At 38.6% G+C, this 17,492-nt stretch overlaps 1 protein-coding gene across 2 annotated transcripts in view; it reads right to left on the reverse strand.

The window, feature by feature from the left end:
• The window catches only part of HIKESHI (heat shock protein nuclear import factor hikeshi), a 32,992-nt gene extending 21,880 nt beyond the window's left edge, over window positions 1–11,112 (reverse strand). Inside the window, exons 1-2 of one of the 2 annotated variants that reach the window (XM_069564856.1) lie at window positions 10,832–11,112; window positions 8,435–8,672 (exon numbers count right to left, since the gene is read on the reverse strand). In XM_069564856.1, the coding sequence (XP_069420957.1) occupies window positions 8,435–8,672; window positions 10,832–10,861 (268 nt within the window). In that variant the 5' untranslated portion in view covers window positions 10,862–11,112. The remainder of the gene's footprint in view (window positions 1–8,434; window positions 8,673–10,831) is intronic. The other variant, XM_069564857.1, reaches the window with a different exon arrangement.
• Between the last annotated feature and the right edge of the window lie 6,380 nt (window positions 11,113–17,492).

Genomic DNA, 17,492 nt, shown 5'->3' on the forward strand with positions numbered 1-17,492 from the left:
AGTTAAATATTCATTTTGGTACTGCATAACATACAATTGTTTGAAAGAGGTACATCTACACATACTGCCTAAAAGTTAACAATATTTCTAAGTGAAATATTTAATTTCTCTGACATCCAGTCTCTTGAAAGCCAGAGGCTAATAATACCCACCTCTAAACGTTGTTGTTAAAGAATAACGAGATAATACACGTGAAAGCCTAGCACAATGCACTGTACGAGCAGATATTCAATGTTACCCTTTTCTTCATTCTTTCAACATCATAAAAGCTTCCTAATTGGCTGCCTTGGCTCTAATCTCAAAAAAATTTTCCAAGCCATCCCAGACAATGATTTTCCTAAAACATCATTTTCTAAAGTATCATTCTCCTGCTCAAACACTTGCCTACCAGAGGAAAAAAAAATGAAAACCCCACATGGTACAAGCATCGCAAAACAGCTTCCCTTTACCTATAAACCTGACTCGCATCCCCATCTGAGACTTCCCAAATAGAAGTCTATCGTGCTACCTTCAAAGTCTCCTGCTCACTGTCACTTGAAGGTGTGCTGTGCACTACTGCTTGCATAACTTTGCTGACTTCCATAGGCAATCAACTTCCCATCCTCCCACCTCCATCCCAACCAAATCTAGTCATGCTTCAAGCTCATGCTCCAGGCTAACCTTCCACTGAGCCATTTTCAATTATCTCAGGTCACTAACCTGCTTCCTATGAATACTGTCTTGGAGTGGTTTCTAATATTCACACACAGATATGGAGACCCTAAACGAAAGCAGTCATCAATTTGAAGTGTATATGCTAAGGATGAAATAGATATACAAGAAAGTTTTTACATAAGCAAGTATTTTTTCTGTAATTTGTTTAATGGAAATGTCTAAAGCAATTTCTAGTATACTTCCCAAGTTTTTAATAATTAAAAATTATAATACAGCAAAAGACCTATAGTGCCTATAGCTACCTACTTTTAAAAATCTAAGTTCAACACAAATTTTATTGTTGTCAATACAATTATGTGCTGATCTGATTTTGCATATAATTCCTATAAACCAAAAAATTTCTTTATGTAATACTCCCAGTATTTCATAATTTTTACTAAATTTTTAATTCAATGTCTCTTCTACACTAAACACCAAGCACAGTGTATCTAAAGATAAAAATTGCAAGACTGATTTAAACTTTCCCAATTTTCTAACCACCAAACTGTATTCCCAAAGCTTGTGCCTTTTATTTATTTACTATTTTAAGGATTTCTAGATCCCATGAAAGAAGAAGAAGGGCAGTTTCTTTTCGTTTAATATCAAACCTTCCCTTCTGCATTTTAATAGTCCCATACTAATTCTCAATCATTATCTCAGATTGTTCCAGCATCAGCCTAAAAAATGTATTCATTGTATAAACTCCTTTTCAGAACCCAAGAGTCACAAAGAATCTTCCATCAAAATAAAACTCACAGTAACTGGTTTTAAGATCCCCTACCCACTGAAATTCTCTCAACAGAGCCCTCTGCTCCTCACCTTCTCTAACCAAAATCTTTCAATGCAAAATTAAGAAATCTGTTCATCATCCAGAAGAGAACCGCAAACACTACCAAAGTTCAACATGAAATATGCTTCATTTGAACTATCCTCCCTACTCCAAAAAATTCTGCTAGATTCCCTAATAAATTCTCAGTTCAATCACAATTGCCTAAAGTTACTTCAATAAGTCTCTCTTCCACCCTGCTGTGCTAATTAGCTAGATTTGCTCAATGTAATAAAGTTTATAAAAGACATCTCAAAGCATCAAAAAGATAAATCCATTACAAGTCTACCTATTCTTAAATTGCAGTAATACACATTTCCCAAATATAAAAGTCTAATCTTTTCTGCATAAATTAAGAATTCTAATATTTTAAACACCCAAAAAGTACTTTTCCAAACATACTAGCAAAGAACCACCACAGCATTTTATCATTTGTCTAATGCTCATAATCACTCAGTTCAGTTCAGTGACTCAGTCGTGTCTGACTCTTTGTGACCCCGTGAACTGTAGCACGCCAGGCTTCCCTGTTCATCACCAACTCCCGGAGTTTACCCAAACTCATGTCCATTTAGTCAGTGATGCCATCCAACTATCTCATCCTCTGATGCCTCCTCCTCCTCCCACCTTCAATCTTTCCTAGCATCAGGGTCTTTTCAAATGAGTCAGTTCTTCACATCAGGTGCCCAAAGTATTGGAGTTTCACCTTCAACATCAGTCCTTTCAATGAATATTCAGGACTGATTTCCTTTAGGATAGATTGGTTGGATCTCTCTGCAGGCCAAGGGACTCTCAAGAGTCTTCTCCAATACCAGAGTTCAAAAGCATCAATTCTTCAGGGCTCAACTTTCTTTATAGTCCAACTCTCACGTCCATACATGACTACTGGAAAAACCATAGCCTTGACTAGACGGACCTTTGTCGGCAAAGTAATGTCTCTGCTTTTTAATATACTGTCTAGGTGGTCATAGCTTTTCTTCCAAGGAGCAAGTGTGTTTTCCTTTCATGGCTGCAGTCACCATCTGCCGTCACTTTGGAGCCCAAGAAAAGTCTTTTCTGTTTTCATTGTTTCCCCATCTACTGCCATGACCTTAGTTTTCTGAATGTTGAGTTTTAAGCTAACTTTTTCACTCTCCTCTTTCACTTTCATCAAGAGGCTCTTTAGTTCTTCACTTTCTGCCATAAGGGTGGTGTCATCTCCATATCTGAGGTTATTGATATTTCTCCCAGCAATCTTGAATCCAGCTTGCGCTTCATCCAGCCCAGCATTTCGCATGATGTACTCTGCAAATAAGTTAAATAAGCAGGGTGACAATATACAGCCTTTGACGTACTCCTTTCCGGTACTGTTGGAACCAGTCTGTTGTTCCATGTCCAGTTCTAACTGTTCCTTCTTGACTTGCATACAGATTTCTCAGGAGGCAGGTCACGTGGTCTGGTATTCCCATCTCTTTAAGAATTTTCCAGCTTGTTGTTATCCACACAGTCAAAGGTTTTGGCATAGTCAGTAAAGCAAAAGTAGTTGTTTCTCTGGAACTCTTCTTGCTTTTTCGATGATCCAACGGATGTAGGCAATTTGATCTCTGGTTCCTCCGCCTTTTCTAAATCCAGCTTGAACATCTGGAAGATCACAGTTCATGTACTGCTGAAGCCTGGCTTGGACAATTTTGAGCATTACTTCGCTAGTGTGTGAGATGAGTGCAATTGTGCGGTAGTTTGAACATTCTTTGGCATTTCCTTTCTTTGGGATTGGAATGAAAACTGATCTTTTCACAGGAGACTGACCCAGACTTGCCCGTGTGTCCAGGAGTCTCCAGCAGAGGCGTGGGTCAATGGTGGCCTGCTGCAGGGTCGGGGGCACTGAGTGCAGCAGTGTGTGCATGGGACTTTTTGAAGGAGGTTGCCATTATCTTCATCATCTCCACCATAGTTTGGTCTCAAGTCAAACAACAGGGAGGGAACACAGCCCCACTCATCAAAAGAAAATTGGATTAAAGATTTACTGAGCATGGCCCCGCCAGTCAGAACAAGACCCAGTTTCCCCCTCAGACAGTCTCTCCCATCAGGAAGCTTCCATAAGCCTCTTATCCTTCTCCATCAGAGGGCAAACAGAATGAAAACCACAATCACAGAAAACTAACCAAACTGATCACAGTGACCACAGCCTTGTCTAACTCAATGAAACTATGATAATCACTAAGTATATATTTTAAGCTGCTTTGTTTCTCTTTAATAAAGCATTCTGCTTTACTCAGTACAAATATTGCCTTGAAATTTCATTCTGTTTTCATAACTAAAACTATCAAAAGCCATGCTATAGTTTTGGAAATGATGAGAAATAATTTATTTTTTAAAACTGAAACAATCCAAATGTCCATCAACAAGTGAATGGATACACAATGGTGGTATACCACACAACTACCCAGCAATAAATAGCAATGAATTACTATTGTGGCGAGTTATTCTACAACGTGGATGACTGAAAAAGTCATTGTCCTGACTGAAAGAAAACTCTAGAAAATGCAAACATTACAGTGACAGAAAGCAGATCAGTAGTTTCCTGGGGTAGTGGGGGAGATAGGAGAGGGGATTACAAAGGAGCACTAGGAAACTTTTAGGGGTGATGGATATATTCATTATCTTGATTGTGGTAATGGTTTTACAGGTGTATACATATATCAAAATTGATCAAAAGGTACACTTTAAATATATGCAGGTTAGCTGAACTGTGCATGCGCTCAATCATATCCAACACTTAGCACCCCCACAGACTGTAATCTGCCAGGCTTCTCTGTCCACGGGATTCTCCTGGCAAGAATACTGAAGTGCTTTTATACATCTTAAATTTGCCATAATGACAAGTTTTAAAAATAAAGATACCTTACTGAATTCACTTTGTAACTTTCGTATGTACATAGATATAAATATCCAAATAAATAAACTGGCTTAGGCCAAATTTCCTCTTTCATATTTCCCTTGTCCTTTTTGATTAAGAGGTTATATTTGCTTCAAAATCTAAACTGGGTAACTCTGCCTCTTTTCCTATTCTCTCACACATTTATATAAGATATAAACAATCTGTTTCATAAAGGTGTAACTGAACTTTTTAACCCTTTCAGTCTGATAGTGATATGTAGAAGGGAAAGGTATATTTTTAATTGCTCATTTTAATTTTTTTGATACTTTATCTCATGATTTAAATTTGAGTCAGTTTTGTTTAGTGTATTTTTCTAGAATATAGCCAATTTTATATGTTCCTTTGCTGTTCTCAAATGTACTGGCATAAAATTTCTTGTAGATTTTACTGAACTGTATTACAGTTATAGTTATGTCTCCATTTTCACATTTTCAAAAACACTGTGTGTTCTTTTTCCTAAATATACCTTTCAGTAGCTCATTATTTGTCTTTTCAAAGGATCCAATTTTTATTTCATTAAGTCCCTCCACTGTTCCTTTGCTTTCTGTTATTAATTTCTATTCTTTGGCATTACCACTTTTGCATCTACTTCCTTAGTTTGCTTAAATACTTAGCCCACTCATTTCCATCTCTTTTCAAATACACCCATTTAAGCCTACGAGTTAATCTTTTCAGTATTACCTTGAAGAAGGACTCACCCAGTTGTGTCCAACTCTTTGTGACCCCATAGACTATACAGTCCATGGAATTCTCCAGGCCAGAATACTGGAGTGGGTAGCCGTTCCCTTCTCCATGGGATATTCCCAACCCAGGGATTGAACCCAGGTCTCCCGCATTGCAGGCGGATTCTTCACCAGCTGAGCCACAAGGGATGTGATGTTTTACTCTGTAGAGGCCTGGCATGCTACAGTCCATGGGGTTGCAGAGTCGGACACAACAGAGCGACTGAACTGACTGGAGAATTTTAATTTCCACAGTTATTTCTTCTGCAACCCACTTAATTACTTTAAAATATTTTTAAATTTCTAAACATGACAATGCTTTATCTTTTGGTTTGTAATTAGACTGCACTGTGGGCTGCACAGTGATAATCTCCAATTAGCTACAATCATGACTTGCTATAAGGTCAAATTTCAAAAATGTTCTGTGTACTTAAAAACTGTGTATGATCTAATTATTAGTTTCAGGGTTCTACAGCATCCCAAGATTGTTAATTCTTTATTTAAATTTTCATTCCTATTTTATTTACTTGATGTATTAATTATTGAGAAGTGTTAAAAATACTGATTATAAAGTTCTCTGTATTTGAGGTTATCTTTTATATTATACACAAATTCATGACATTTACTTTTCCTAGAAATATTTAAGTCTTCCTAGTGATGATCTCATTCTTAAGGAATGAACCTCTTATTCCTTGATAATGCTTCTGCATTAGTCTCATTTTTCTTAAACACATCTATGACAGCTTCAGGGGAGTAGGGGTCCTTGCATTAGAATGTTTTAGATGCATTATTGATAAACATCACCATAATTATTTGTTTGCTATCTTTAAAAGAAATCCCATCCCAGAGTCTCCATGCTTTCTCTGCTAAGTTTATTCTGTTTACATTTATTTCGATAACTGATATATGTGAAATTATTCCCACAGCTTTGTTTTCAATATACCATGCATTTTCTTTTTCTTTCCTTTTTTTAAGTTTTCCTTACAATTTTAACAGAACTACTTCAAAGTAGAATCAATTTTATTACTCTTTCTAAACAATAGGACCTCAGAAAGCTTACTCAGACTACTACCTCCTTCAATTCTTATGCATTTATTTACTGTATTGTTTTATATAATCAGACTGTCCCAATTTGTCTATGTTTACCAATTTCTTTGCTAACTTTGAGTCTTTCATCCTCTTCTACATTCTGGATTCAGTTCCCTTCCATCAAAGTTCAACTACCTTCAGCAGTTCTTTCAGCAATGGTCTGTCAGTAGCAAACTCTCCATCTCCACCTGAAAACGTTCATTTCTCCTTCACTGTACATTGACAATAACCAATGAGGGTTATGTCATTTTTCCTCGGCACTTTGAAATACTAATCTAGAGATTTTTTACATTCATTCATGCTGTTGATAAATCTGCTGAACGAATTGCTGTTCAGTTACAAGTGACTTGTCTTCTCTCTCTGGTTCCTTTATTAGTTTCTCTATATATTTACCATCCAGTGATTTCACTACAGAGTACTAAGTTGTCCATATTTTTTCCTACTTATAGAGTGTCTATTTTTAGGCACAGTCACAGAGGGTGATTTTAGAAAGACCATTTTCTTAATTTTCCCAAAGAGTTTTCAGAATCAATACCACACTATAAGAGGCATTAATTTACTACATAGAGTGGATGTCCTAGGACAATGACTGTCAAACTTTAGAAGGCAACAGAAACACCTAGGAAACCTACTGAAAAACTCAGACTCCAGCCAAGTCTTCTGATTCGGTACGTCTGGGGTCCTACCACGTATCCCCATTTCCAACAAGTTTCCAGGCTGATGCTGCTGGTAGGGGAATCATGCTTTAAGAACCACTTCCTTAGGGATTAGGAATAATTATCTCAGAGAACCCCCACTCAGAAGGACTACAGGAATTTGTTGTTTCTTAAATCTAGAGGACAGTCTTTACCATCAATCTAAACCATGTTTAGCTGTAAATATTACCGTTTCCCATTTATCCTCACAGAAATTCAACTATATAAATAACAGCAGCTAACAGTTCATCATCTGACCAGAAATGCTCCAGTTCATTATTCATAGTCCTCAATGTAAAAACAGAATTTGACCCTATCATTTCCCTACTCAGTTGTTCACTGGCTCCTCTACAACTACAGGGACAAGCCTTTATGGGGGAGAGACACATGGGCTTCAGAGTACATGCAAATTTTTTAGTGTTTACACTATGCTTATATTACACATACTTTTTTGACACTATCCAATAGGTCTATGATCAAAGCATGTTAAAACTCGGTAACCTATTAAATTCAAATGAGTCAGTGTGATTCAAAAGCTTTTCAGCCTTTCATGACCCATGCCTGCAGCCTATGCCCCATGCCTTGTGCCATTCTGAGCAAACCATGATTTCAAACTTTTATCATTATATCCATATTACCTCCACCTAGAAAAGAATGCCCAATAGGCCTCTCATAGGCCTGACAAACACCTACTCATCTTCTCAAAAGGTTTAATATCACCTCCGCCCAGAAATTTTCCCCAACCTACTAAGGGTTGCCTACTTAGTTGCTCCCTTTACCGATTCTCTCAGGACTTTGTACGAACATACACAACTACTTTTCAACCTTGTAAATAATGGTCCAAACATGTTGTCTAAAATACGACTTTTCCTTAGACTCTATAGACTACTTCTAGGAGAACATATATTTATAATCTAAGACTTTCCATGTTTCTTTTCATCTAGACTTTCAAAGGAACTCGACATCCGTTGGGAGTAAATGTACCTAGTTCTATTTTCAGTTTCTACACAAAATACCTCAAGCATGTAAATAAGATTTGTCCCTCTAAGATCTAGCATCTGTAATGTCAATAAAACCCACACAACATTGAAGGGGTAATCAAATCTAAGAATTCAAAAATCTTCATAGAAAAAAAGGACTCTCGTATTTCTTACACAAGTCTACTTGGTTTACCTGCTTAAACACTGATGTATATATACTACAAACTTGAGAAGAGTCCTCTCATTATTCATTAAACACCCTCTCATTCAAAAATATCTCTTTATAAAGGTATACACCATATGAAAAGAATCACAGTGACTGGTTCTCTCCAGGGGCAAAGGATGAGAATATGAGAGTATTTTCAAATGAGTATCATCTGATTTTTTTTAAACAATGTTACATATTACCTTCACAATCAGAAAAATACAATGAAAAGTGAAAAAAGCCATATTCTATGCTATGCTATTTAAGAAAAAAGTTTAACTATGAAACTAATTTAATATATTATTCTTACCAGATTTAAGACCTGAAATTTTGAAGATGGCACTTGGTTTCCCATTCGTGACAAATCCTAGGAGTTGCCATACTGGCATTCCATTTGAATCAGGATAGGAAAAGTAGACAGAGCCTCCCATTCCTTCAGGAAATGGGATTGTTCCCAGCATAAAAACCACAACATGGTTGATATTTTCATAATCAGGCAAGTCAAAAACAAATTTATCCTCTGCCACTTGCTGTGCAGCTGTTTGCACCTAGAAAATAAGAAACTCACCTTAGTGCAATAGTTTGATAAGTTACTAAAGCCCTTTTAGTGTTGCTGTAAGCTCTGTTAAAAGATACAGTTGACTACTGTCATCATGTCAAGCCTAACACTGGGTGAATCTGATACTCTAACTATGGAATTACCATATACACCAGAGAGTGCTAACTTTAATAGAAAACCTAAAAACATATATCTAGGCTGAAAATGATTTAATGAATGCAATCTTTTAAAATCATGACTAAATTATTTGAGAAGTGCCCAAGAAAGACTTTACTTACATAATAAATCACTACAGCTTCAAAATGTTATAAAAATAAAACACCACACCATGAAAGCCTTATCTTCTAGTTTGAAGGTAAAGAAACTCCAGGTTAATTAAAATGAGTAAGCAATCCAGAAGTTGTAACTGTCAATCCTCATTATTTGCAGATTCCCTATCTGTCATTTTGCCTACTCAGTAAAATATATTTGTAACCCCCAAATTACTAACCTTCAGTTTAAATACAGAGAATAAAACAAAGGAAGAAAGAACATAAACCCAACTGCCCAGTATTAAATTCAATTTTATCAGTTTTTGGCATGCACACAATCTTAAAGGCATGTAAAATTATGGTATGTACAAATCCTCAAGCAAAATAAACATTTCTTAATGTCAACTCTGTCAAAAGCACCAGACATTCTGTTAATTTGTATTATGACACTCTAATCCTCAACCCGAGGTAGAAAAGGACCTCGTTTACTTAAGAAAAGTTTTCAAGGAATGAAAATTGACTTCCTAGTTTTAGATTAGATGGTCTTTTTTAGTAAAATGATATTGTTAAGTGCTGAGGTACTCTAGGTCTCTTTGCCCTTTATTTCTATTAACATGTTCAAACACTGCAGAATTAAGAGTCAAAGGCTGTGAAAAAATGTTGCCATCAACGAACCCCTCCGGGATATCCATTACAGAGACGAGGTATTAGGTAAATAGACAAAGGCACTGCTGTAACTAAATTCCCTGCAAATTAGTTAACAACACGAATTCCATAGGGCCTATTCTTCAGAAAAACACATTTTAAAGATCATTCATTAATGAAATTCATCTGAGTTCCGCGGGTGGGCTTGTCATTTTTCCTATCAGGGGCAGGTGCAATCCAAACTTCTCACCAGTATTATCTACTTCCAGCGCCAAAAGGCCACCTCTCAGCCGTTTAAGGAACAGATAAATTTTCTGAGAATAGCCATCTCCAATTTCTCTCTCTAGTTCCTTACACTATGTACAGACTACATTGTTTAAAAGAAATTGACGAAAACTTAACAAAGAAGCTGCAACATTTAACAAAGCAGGGAGAAAACATAAAAAGAACTCTCGGTTAAAAAAAAAAAAGAATCCGGTCTGAAATGAATCTGAATGGTTTCTACGGAGACAAGCAAGATTCACCCTCCAGATGATTCCTCAACAATTTCAGGTACTTATCTTATTTACCTAACAATTCAACAAGGAAGGCGATCTCTCTTTTTTTTTTTGGGGGGGGGGGGGGCAATCTCTTTTTTAACCAGTAAGGAAACTCGCTGCTCACATCATTTTGGAGTCATCACAGGCACGGGTCCCGATTAAGTTTCACGAATTTCTAACAATCAACTTCAAATTATGTTAAGCCTATTTTTATTCGAGCCCTTCCAAAGGGACCCAGAAGTTAAGCACTGACCGAGCATCTTAACCTTCGACAGGCTGCACGCTACAGGCTAGATCAAATGCCAATATTTACCTCGAATTCCCTTTCTGAGCTCAGGCGAGTATTTATACTGTCAACTGAGCTTAAGTTCCTCAACTGCAAAATGAAAATGAGAAGCACCACCTCACGAGTTACGGCTTAAGTTTGCGGTGCCAAACAAGCGCTACGAATAAGGCTGAGATGAAGCGCAGTGAACAAAAGGCGTGCGCTGCCTAGGGTAAGGCACACTCAAGAAGCGGCAGTGAATACTGGGACTACTATCAAGAGCGCTGGGGGCAAAGAAGGGCGCAAACCCAGCCACCACGCTCACGCGCTCCGCCGGAAAGCAGACGGAAGGGGTCTTCACCGAAGCCGGCGCACCCCACCCCCACTCCCCATGGCCTCGACCTTGGGGTGTCGCCCCCTTCCTAAGACCGTCCGACCCTTTCCTCACCAGCCTCCCCGCCACCAAGCAGCCGAACATGGCGGCGGCGACTCCGCTCGGCCGGCAGGGACCCGAGGCCGAGGACTAGAAGTCCTGGGGCTACTGCCGTGGTCGAACCCAAGAACCTTCCAGAACGTGGAATAGGCCTCCTGCCCCTCAGCTACATAGTGACGAGGCCAGCGGCGGGAACGCCTTCTGCCTCCGCGACCTCTGACCCCCCGCTTCCTAACCAGCGCGCCTCCCAGGCGACGAGTACTTCCGGGGCTCTAGACAGGTGGGCCGGTTCCAGCTAAGACTACAAGTCCCAGGAAGCCCTGCGTGGGCTTCCAGGAAGGGAGAGCGGAGGATTTGCCCTTTGGATTGGTAATCCGCGCTCAAATGACCGGTTTCAAAGCAGGCTGGAGGTGTTGCTCACGTTTGTATAACATTTCAGCGATTACATTGCTCTTTTACAATCATTTCTCTGGATGTTTACAAAAACCGTGTGAGTTGGTTATTATTATCTGCATTTTGTGGGCGAGGAAATTGCCCAGAGTGACCCGCCCCAAATCTTCACACAGCACTCAGGGATGGAGTTTACATCCAAGTTCTGATTCAAATCCGAGTTTCTGCTATCAGTCAGCCAGTCAGTTCAGTTGCTCAGTTGTGTCCGACTCTTTGCGACCCCATGGACTGCAGCACATCAGGACTCCCTGTCCATCACCAACTCCCGGAGCTTACTCAAACTCAGGTCCATTGAGTTGGTGATGCCATCCAACCATCTCATCCTCTGTCATCCCCTTCTCCTCCCACCTTCAGTCTTTCCCAGCATCAGGGTCTTTTCCAATGTGTCAGTTCTTCGCATCAAGTGGCCAAAGTATTGGAGTTTCAGCTTCAGCATCAGTCCTTCCAATGAATATTCAGGACTGATTTCCTTTAGGACGGACTGGTTGGATCTCCTTGCAAATCCAAGGGACTCTTGAGAGTCTTCTCCAACACCACAGTTCAAAAGCATCGATTCTTCGGCGCTCAGCTTTCTTTATAGTCCAACTCTCACATCCATGCATAACTACTGGAAAAACCTTAGCTTTGACTAGAAGGACCATTGTTGGCAACCTCTTGATAAATCTTTCTGCTATATGTTAGCTGAAAGTTACTGATTTTTAATCAGCTGTTTTGTACTTATTGACAATTTTATTGTAATTCTTTACAACTTCACTTGGCTCCTCCATTTATTTGCTGTAAAAAAAAATTGCAAGCAAGTTGTATAGTAATATCCTTGTATTTTAATGGCATCTTTGTAAAATAAGAATAATTGTGTCTCTCTCCTAGGGTTGCTGTGAGGGTTAAATGAATTTAAGCCCTTAGAACTTGGCAGTACTTAACTAAAGACTGCTTTGTTGTAAAATGTCTTGTTTTGTTTTGTTTTGTTTTGTTTTGTCTGTGCATTTGCAGAAAAGTTTCATAGCTAGAGGAACTGGTGTCAAGTACTGACTGCCACCAATACTGTTCCTGCATTTCACAGCTTTGGTTCCCTTTCCTCTCTGATAGGAAAATGAAATATCCCCTTTGCAAAGGTCTCTGCTCAACTTGAAATATCTGAGCTTAGTCCACCAGGCACCACCAAGTCTATCCCAGATTGTATGTGGAGGGTCAGAGTGTTTGGAACAGTAGTCCTCTGGTCTCCACTCCAGCACCATAGACTTGGACCATGTGTCTTTGTCTTAGATACTCCTTTGAATAGCCAAGCCAAAGATTAATAGATAGAAGAGGATCTTTCTACCAGTGTCTCCAGCTTTCTACCTAAGAAGTCCCAGAATCTTCAGAATAAGAAGGCTATTCATATGAGACTATTTCATGACAGGCAGACAAACTGTCTGGACTCAGAGCCCATCTCTGTCATTAATTAGTTTATAATCTTAGGCCAGCTAACCTAACACTACCTTTTCCTCCTTTTCACCATGTATAGAATGAGATAGTAATAAGGTTCTTATAAAGGTTATTACATGTAAAGTAGTAAAGTAGTAGCCAGATTATTTGTTGTTGTTCAGTTGCCAAGTTGTGTCTGACTCTTTGCAATGCCATGAACTGCAGAATGCCATGCTTCGCTGCCCTTCACTATCTTCCAGAGTTTGTTCAAACCCATGTTCCTTGAGTGGGTGATGCCATCCAACCACCTCATCCTCATCACCCTCTTCTCCTGCCCTCAGTATTTTCCAGCATCAGGGTCTTTTCCAATAAATCAGCTCTTTGCATCAGGTGGCCAAAGTATTGGAGTTTCAGCTTCAGCATCAGTCCTTCCAATGAATATTCAGGGTTGATTTCTTTTAGGATTGACTAGTTTGATCTTGCAGTCCAAGGGGCTCTGAAGAGTCTTCTCCAGCACCGCATCCAGAATCAGTTATTACTTTTCTTAATTTTTCATGTATTCATACCCATCTTGTACCCTTTGAAATAATAAATTAATATATTGGTCTCTGCCTTCTGTTTCCTACATAGGGCTCCTATAGTTCCCAAGTAATGAGTGCTAGGAGCATCTTTTTTTCTAATGAGGGACTCTGGGTAGGTTCCTGGGTGGCTCCTAGGTGGCAGTTCATCACCAGAAACATGAAGCCTGATTAGAAGCTTGGAATTTTCAGGCCATCCCCCCATTCTATAGAAAGGGGAGAGGGTTTGGAAATGGAATTAATGGATCATGCTGACATGAGGAAGCCTCCATAAAATTCCAGTAGTATGCTGTTTGGAGAACTTCCAGGTTGATGAATATGTCCATGTACCATGATGCTATACCTCAACTCCACCAGGACAGAAGATCCTGTACTCCCAAACCTTGCCTTAGGCATCTGTTCATCTGGCCATTCATCTTTATCCTTTATCATAACTGTTAGTAAATTGGTAAACATAAGTAAGTGTTTCCCTGAGTTCTGTGAGTTGTTCCAGTCAATAATCAAATTCAAGGGGAGGAAGGTATGGAAACTGTCTTTGTCTTTTTTTGTAGCCGTGTTGAACAGAAGTTGTGGGTAACCTGGGACTAACTACTTGTGATTGGCACCTGAAGATGGGTACTGAGGGGCTGAGCCCTTAACCTGTGGGATTTGATACTATCTCCAGGTGAGTCAGGATTGGGTTGAATGGTAGGACTGAGCTGGTGTCACAGAATTGCCTGGTGTAGGAAAAACAGTGTGGTTGTAGTGTGGAAGTAAAGAAGCAGCATGGGAGGAAGGCCAGGTTTTTTCTTTTACATACTGTGACTATGTGTTCTGTGTATTTTGATTCTCTTAACCACTTGCAGTTTTTAACCTTTATGTGCTTATGCGACTTGTTTTATAATACTTCCTTGGAAATTTCTTATGGACCCTTCCAATTGGCTCAAATATTTTCTTCAGAAATCTTTCTATGATTCACCTGTAATTAGTCATTCCTTCTCTTACATGCCAATCTTATCTAATTGATTGAGAACTAGTTAGATTTTTGTAAACTACAGTTGCTGTTTGTTAATTGGCCCAACCTTTGTTATCTGGGATTTGAGCTTTTTCTCCATCTTGCTGGTGAACTGTCTACTTCTAGGTTGGACAAAGAATTAGAGACAATGAGTTTAGTATCCTTTCTCCAGACTATGAAAATCAGCCTTCTGTTCACCATACTATCTTATTTTTATTTGTTATGTTTTGGGTCGCAACTGTGCACCCTGTGGGTATTTTAATTCCTGCAGGAGGGGTGGAAGCCACACCCCCTAGAATTGAGGCACTGAGTCTTAACCACTAGACCACCAGGGAAGTCCCTTGTTTTTTAAATAAAACAGTCCTTGGTAATTAAAGAGAGTAAAAGTAGATGCAGTGTATGTAAGTGAAGAAAAGTGTTTCAGAGGAAAAAAAAAAAAAAACCTTTCCAATAACCAGAACTCTCTGAGATAAGAATAGGCAGGCATGGGATAGTGAATTCTCCCATTCACACTGATATTTTAACCAATGCTGATATCCACTTATATCGTTAAGGAGATTCATAGAAAACTTGGGAAAACTGACCTAGAACCTCAAAGGTACCTACCAGCTTTCAGACTACATGTGCTTCTGTGGACTGAGAACAAATCATAATTGAGTGTTGGCCAGGGAGTCAGGAACTGAATTCTGGTTTTACCTTTTCCATTAACTAGCCTAGGGATGAGGTAGGTAATTTATCTTTTTAGGTGATAGGTTTCCATACTTCTAGAATGAGGATATTGAATTCTGATTCCAAGAGCAAAAATATTTTTCTCTTCTTCTAAGGAAAGTTTCTTCTCTAAAGCAAGGAGAACAAGAAATAAAAGCACAAACTCCTTCTCCTTTAAGCTAAGAGATATGTGTAACTCCAAGTCACAAAGCTATCAGTGGAAAGACAAGTAACTTAGCACAGCAGAAGGTCAAACTCAAGTACCTATAGAGAAAGATAATAAACACCAAAGAAGTTCAGGAATTGTCGATACCAGGGACCACAGAAGGCAATGGTAAGGCAGTGGACTGAAACACACAGATTGCTTAAAATCGACATCGGGGTTCATATCTGACCCTCTTCAGCACCTCAGCCACTGGTATGAAATCTCTGGAAGAAATTGAATCAGAGAGGCCCCAGGCACTAGGAAACCAGATACTGGGGGAAAAAAAAGATTGTGGGGCAAGGCTGCCTTGTGCAGATTAGGTCTTGAAATAGAGTACCTGTGAGAGAGGAGCATTTAGCTCACACTAATGTAGGACTGCCACCCAGAGTGGGCGTGGCTTTCCAAAACATCCAGTTGGAGGGTGGGGGAGTGCCTTTTTCTATATCATCCATGCAGAGAGGGGTATCTCTTACTAAGTCATCCATATAGGGGAGGAGGGTCACTTTAAAAATTTATGTAACAATCCAAAACCCTTTCATGATTAAAATAAAAATTCAACAAACTTTTAGGAATAAAAGACAGCTTCCTCAAGCCGATAAAGAGCTTGAAATCCCACAGCTAACATCATACTTAATGGTTAATGTTGAATGCTTTCCTCCAAAGATCAGGAATAAAACAAAGATGGCTTCTCCAGCCATGTCTGTTCAACAGTGTATTGGAGGTTCTAGCTAAAGCAATGAGGCAAGAAAAAGAAATAAAAGGCATCCAGACGGGGAATTGAGAAATAAAATTACCTCGATTTATGACATGATTTTGTACATAGAAAATCCTAAGGAATCTACTAAAAAACAATTAGATGTAACAAGCAAGTTCAACAAAGTTGTAAGATATAAGATCAATATACAAAGTTCAATATTTATAAACACTTGCAATGAACAATCCAAACATAAAAATAAGACAGTTCCACTTACACAAGCATCAAAAAGAGTAAAACATTCCAGAAGCTACCTAAAAAACAAAATAAGAAATTAAATATCTAAGTAAATGGAAACATCCCATTTTCATGGATCTGCAGACTTAATATTATTAAAATGGCAATATTCCCTAAATTGGTCTATAGATTCAATGAAGGCTCTATCAGAATCTCAGCTATTTTTGTAGAAGTTAGCAATTTGATTCTAAAATTTATAAAAAATTGCAAGAGACCCAGAATAGCCTGAACTATCTTGAAAAAATAACAAACTAGGACGATTAATGGCTTTCCAGATGGCAATAATGGTAAAGAATCCACCTGCCAATGCAGGAGACATAAGATATGCAGGCTTGATCTCTGTGTCAGGAAGATCCCTGGAGAAGAAAATGGCAACCCACTCCAGTATTCTTGCCTGGAGAATCTCCTGGACAGAGGAGCCTGGTGGGTTATAGTCCACGGGGTCGCAAAGAGTCAGACACGACTGAGCATCTGAGCAAGGAGAATTAACACTTTCCAATTTCATAAGTTATAGCAAAACAATGATAATGGAGACAGCGCAGTATTGGGACAAAAGTCAGTGTGTTAAACAATGGAATAGAACTGAGCATCCAGAAATAAACAGTTTTGTCTGTGGTCCACTGGTTTTCAACAGAAGTGCCAAGATCATTCTGTTGGGGAAGGAAAGGTCTTTTCAACAAAGATTCTAGGACAACTGGATAGTCACATGCAAAATAATGAAACTGAACCCTTTCCTAATGCCATATATAAAAATTAACTCAAAATAGATCAAAGATCTAAATGTAAAAAGTAAAACTATCAAACTCTTTGAAGAAAGCAGGAGTAAATCTTCATTAATTTGGGTTTGGCAAAGAATTCTTAGATATAACACCAAAAGTAAGAGCAAAAAGCCAAAAAAATAGATCATCTGAATTTCATAAAAATTAATTTAATTAAAAAAAATTAAAACTCTTGTGCTTCCAAGGAAATCATAAAAAATGTGAAACAACCACCACAGAATTGGAGAAAGTATTTACAAACTGTATATCTGATAAGGGACTTGTATCTAGATCAGATAAAGGACTTTTGCAGTTTAAAAAGACAACCCAATTTTTAAATGGACAAAGGATCTTGTATTAATTTTCTATGGCTGCCATAAAGAATTACCACAAGATAGGTAACTTAAAGCAACAGAAATGTATTCTCTTATAATTCTGGTGTCTAAAAGTCATGATGGGTGTCAAGAGAGCCACATGCCTTGTGGAGGCTTGAGGATGAATCAGTTCCATGCCTCTCTTCTAACTTCTACTGGTTGTCAACAGTAGTGGTTGTGGTTTAGTCGCTAAGTCTTGTCTGACTCTTGCAAC

This window comes from Ovis canadensis, chromosome 21, assembly GCF_042477335.2.
Source record: "Ovis canadensis isolate MfBH-ARS-UI-01 breed Bighorn chromosome 21, ARS-UI_OviCan_v2, whole genome shotgun sequence".
Lineage (NCBI taxonomy): Eukaryota > Metazoa > Chordata > Mammalia > Artiodactyla > Bovidae > Ovis > Ovis canadensis.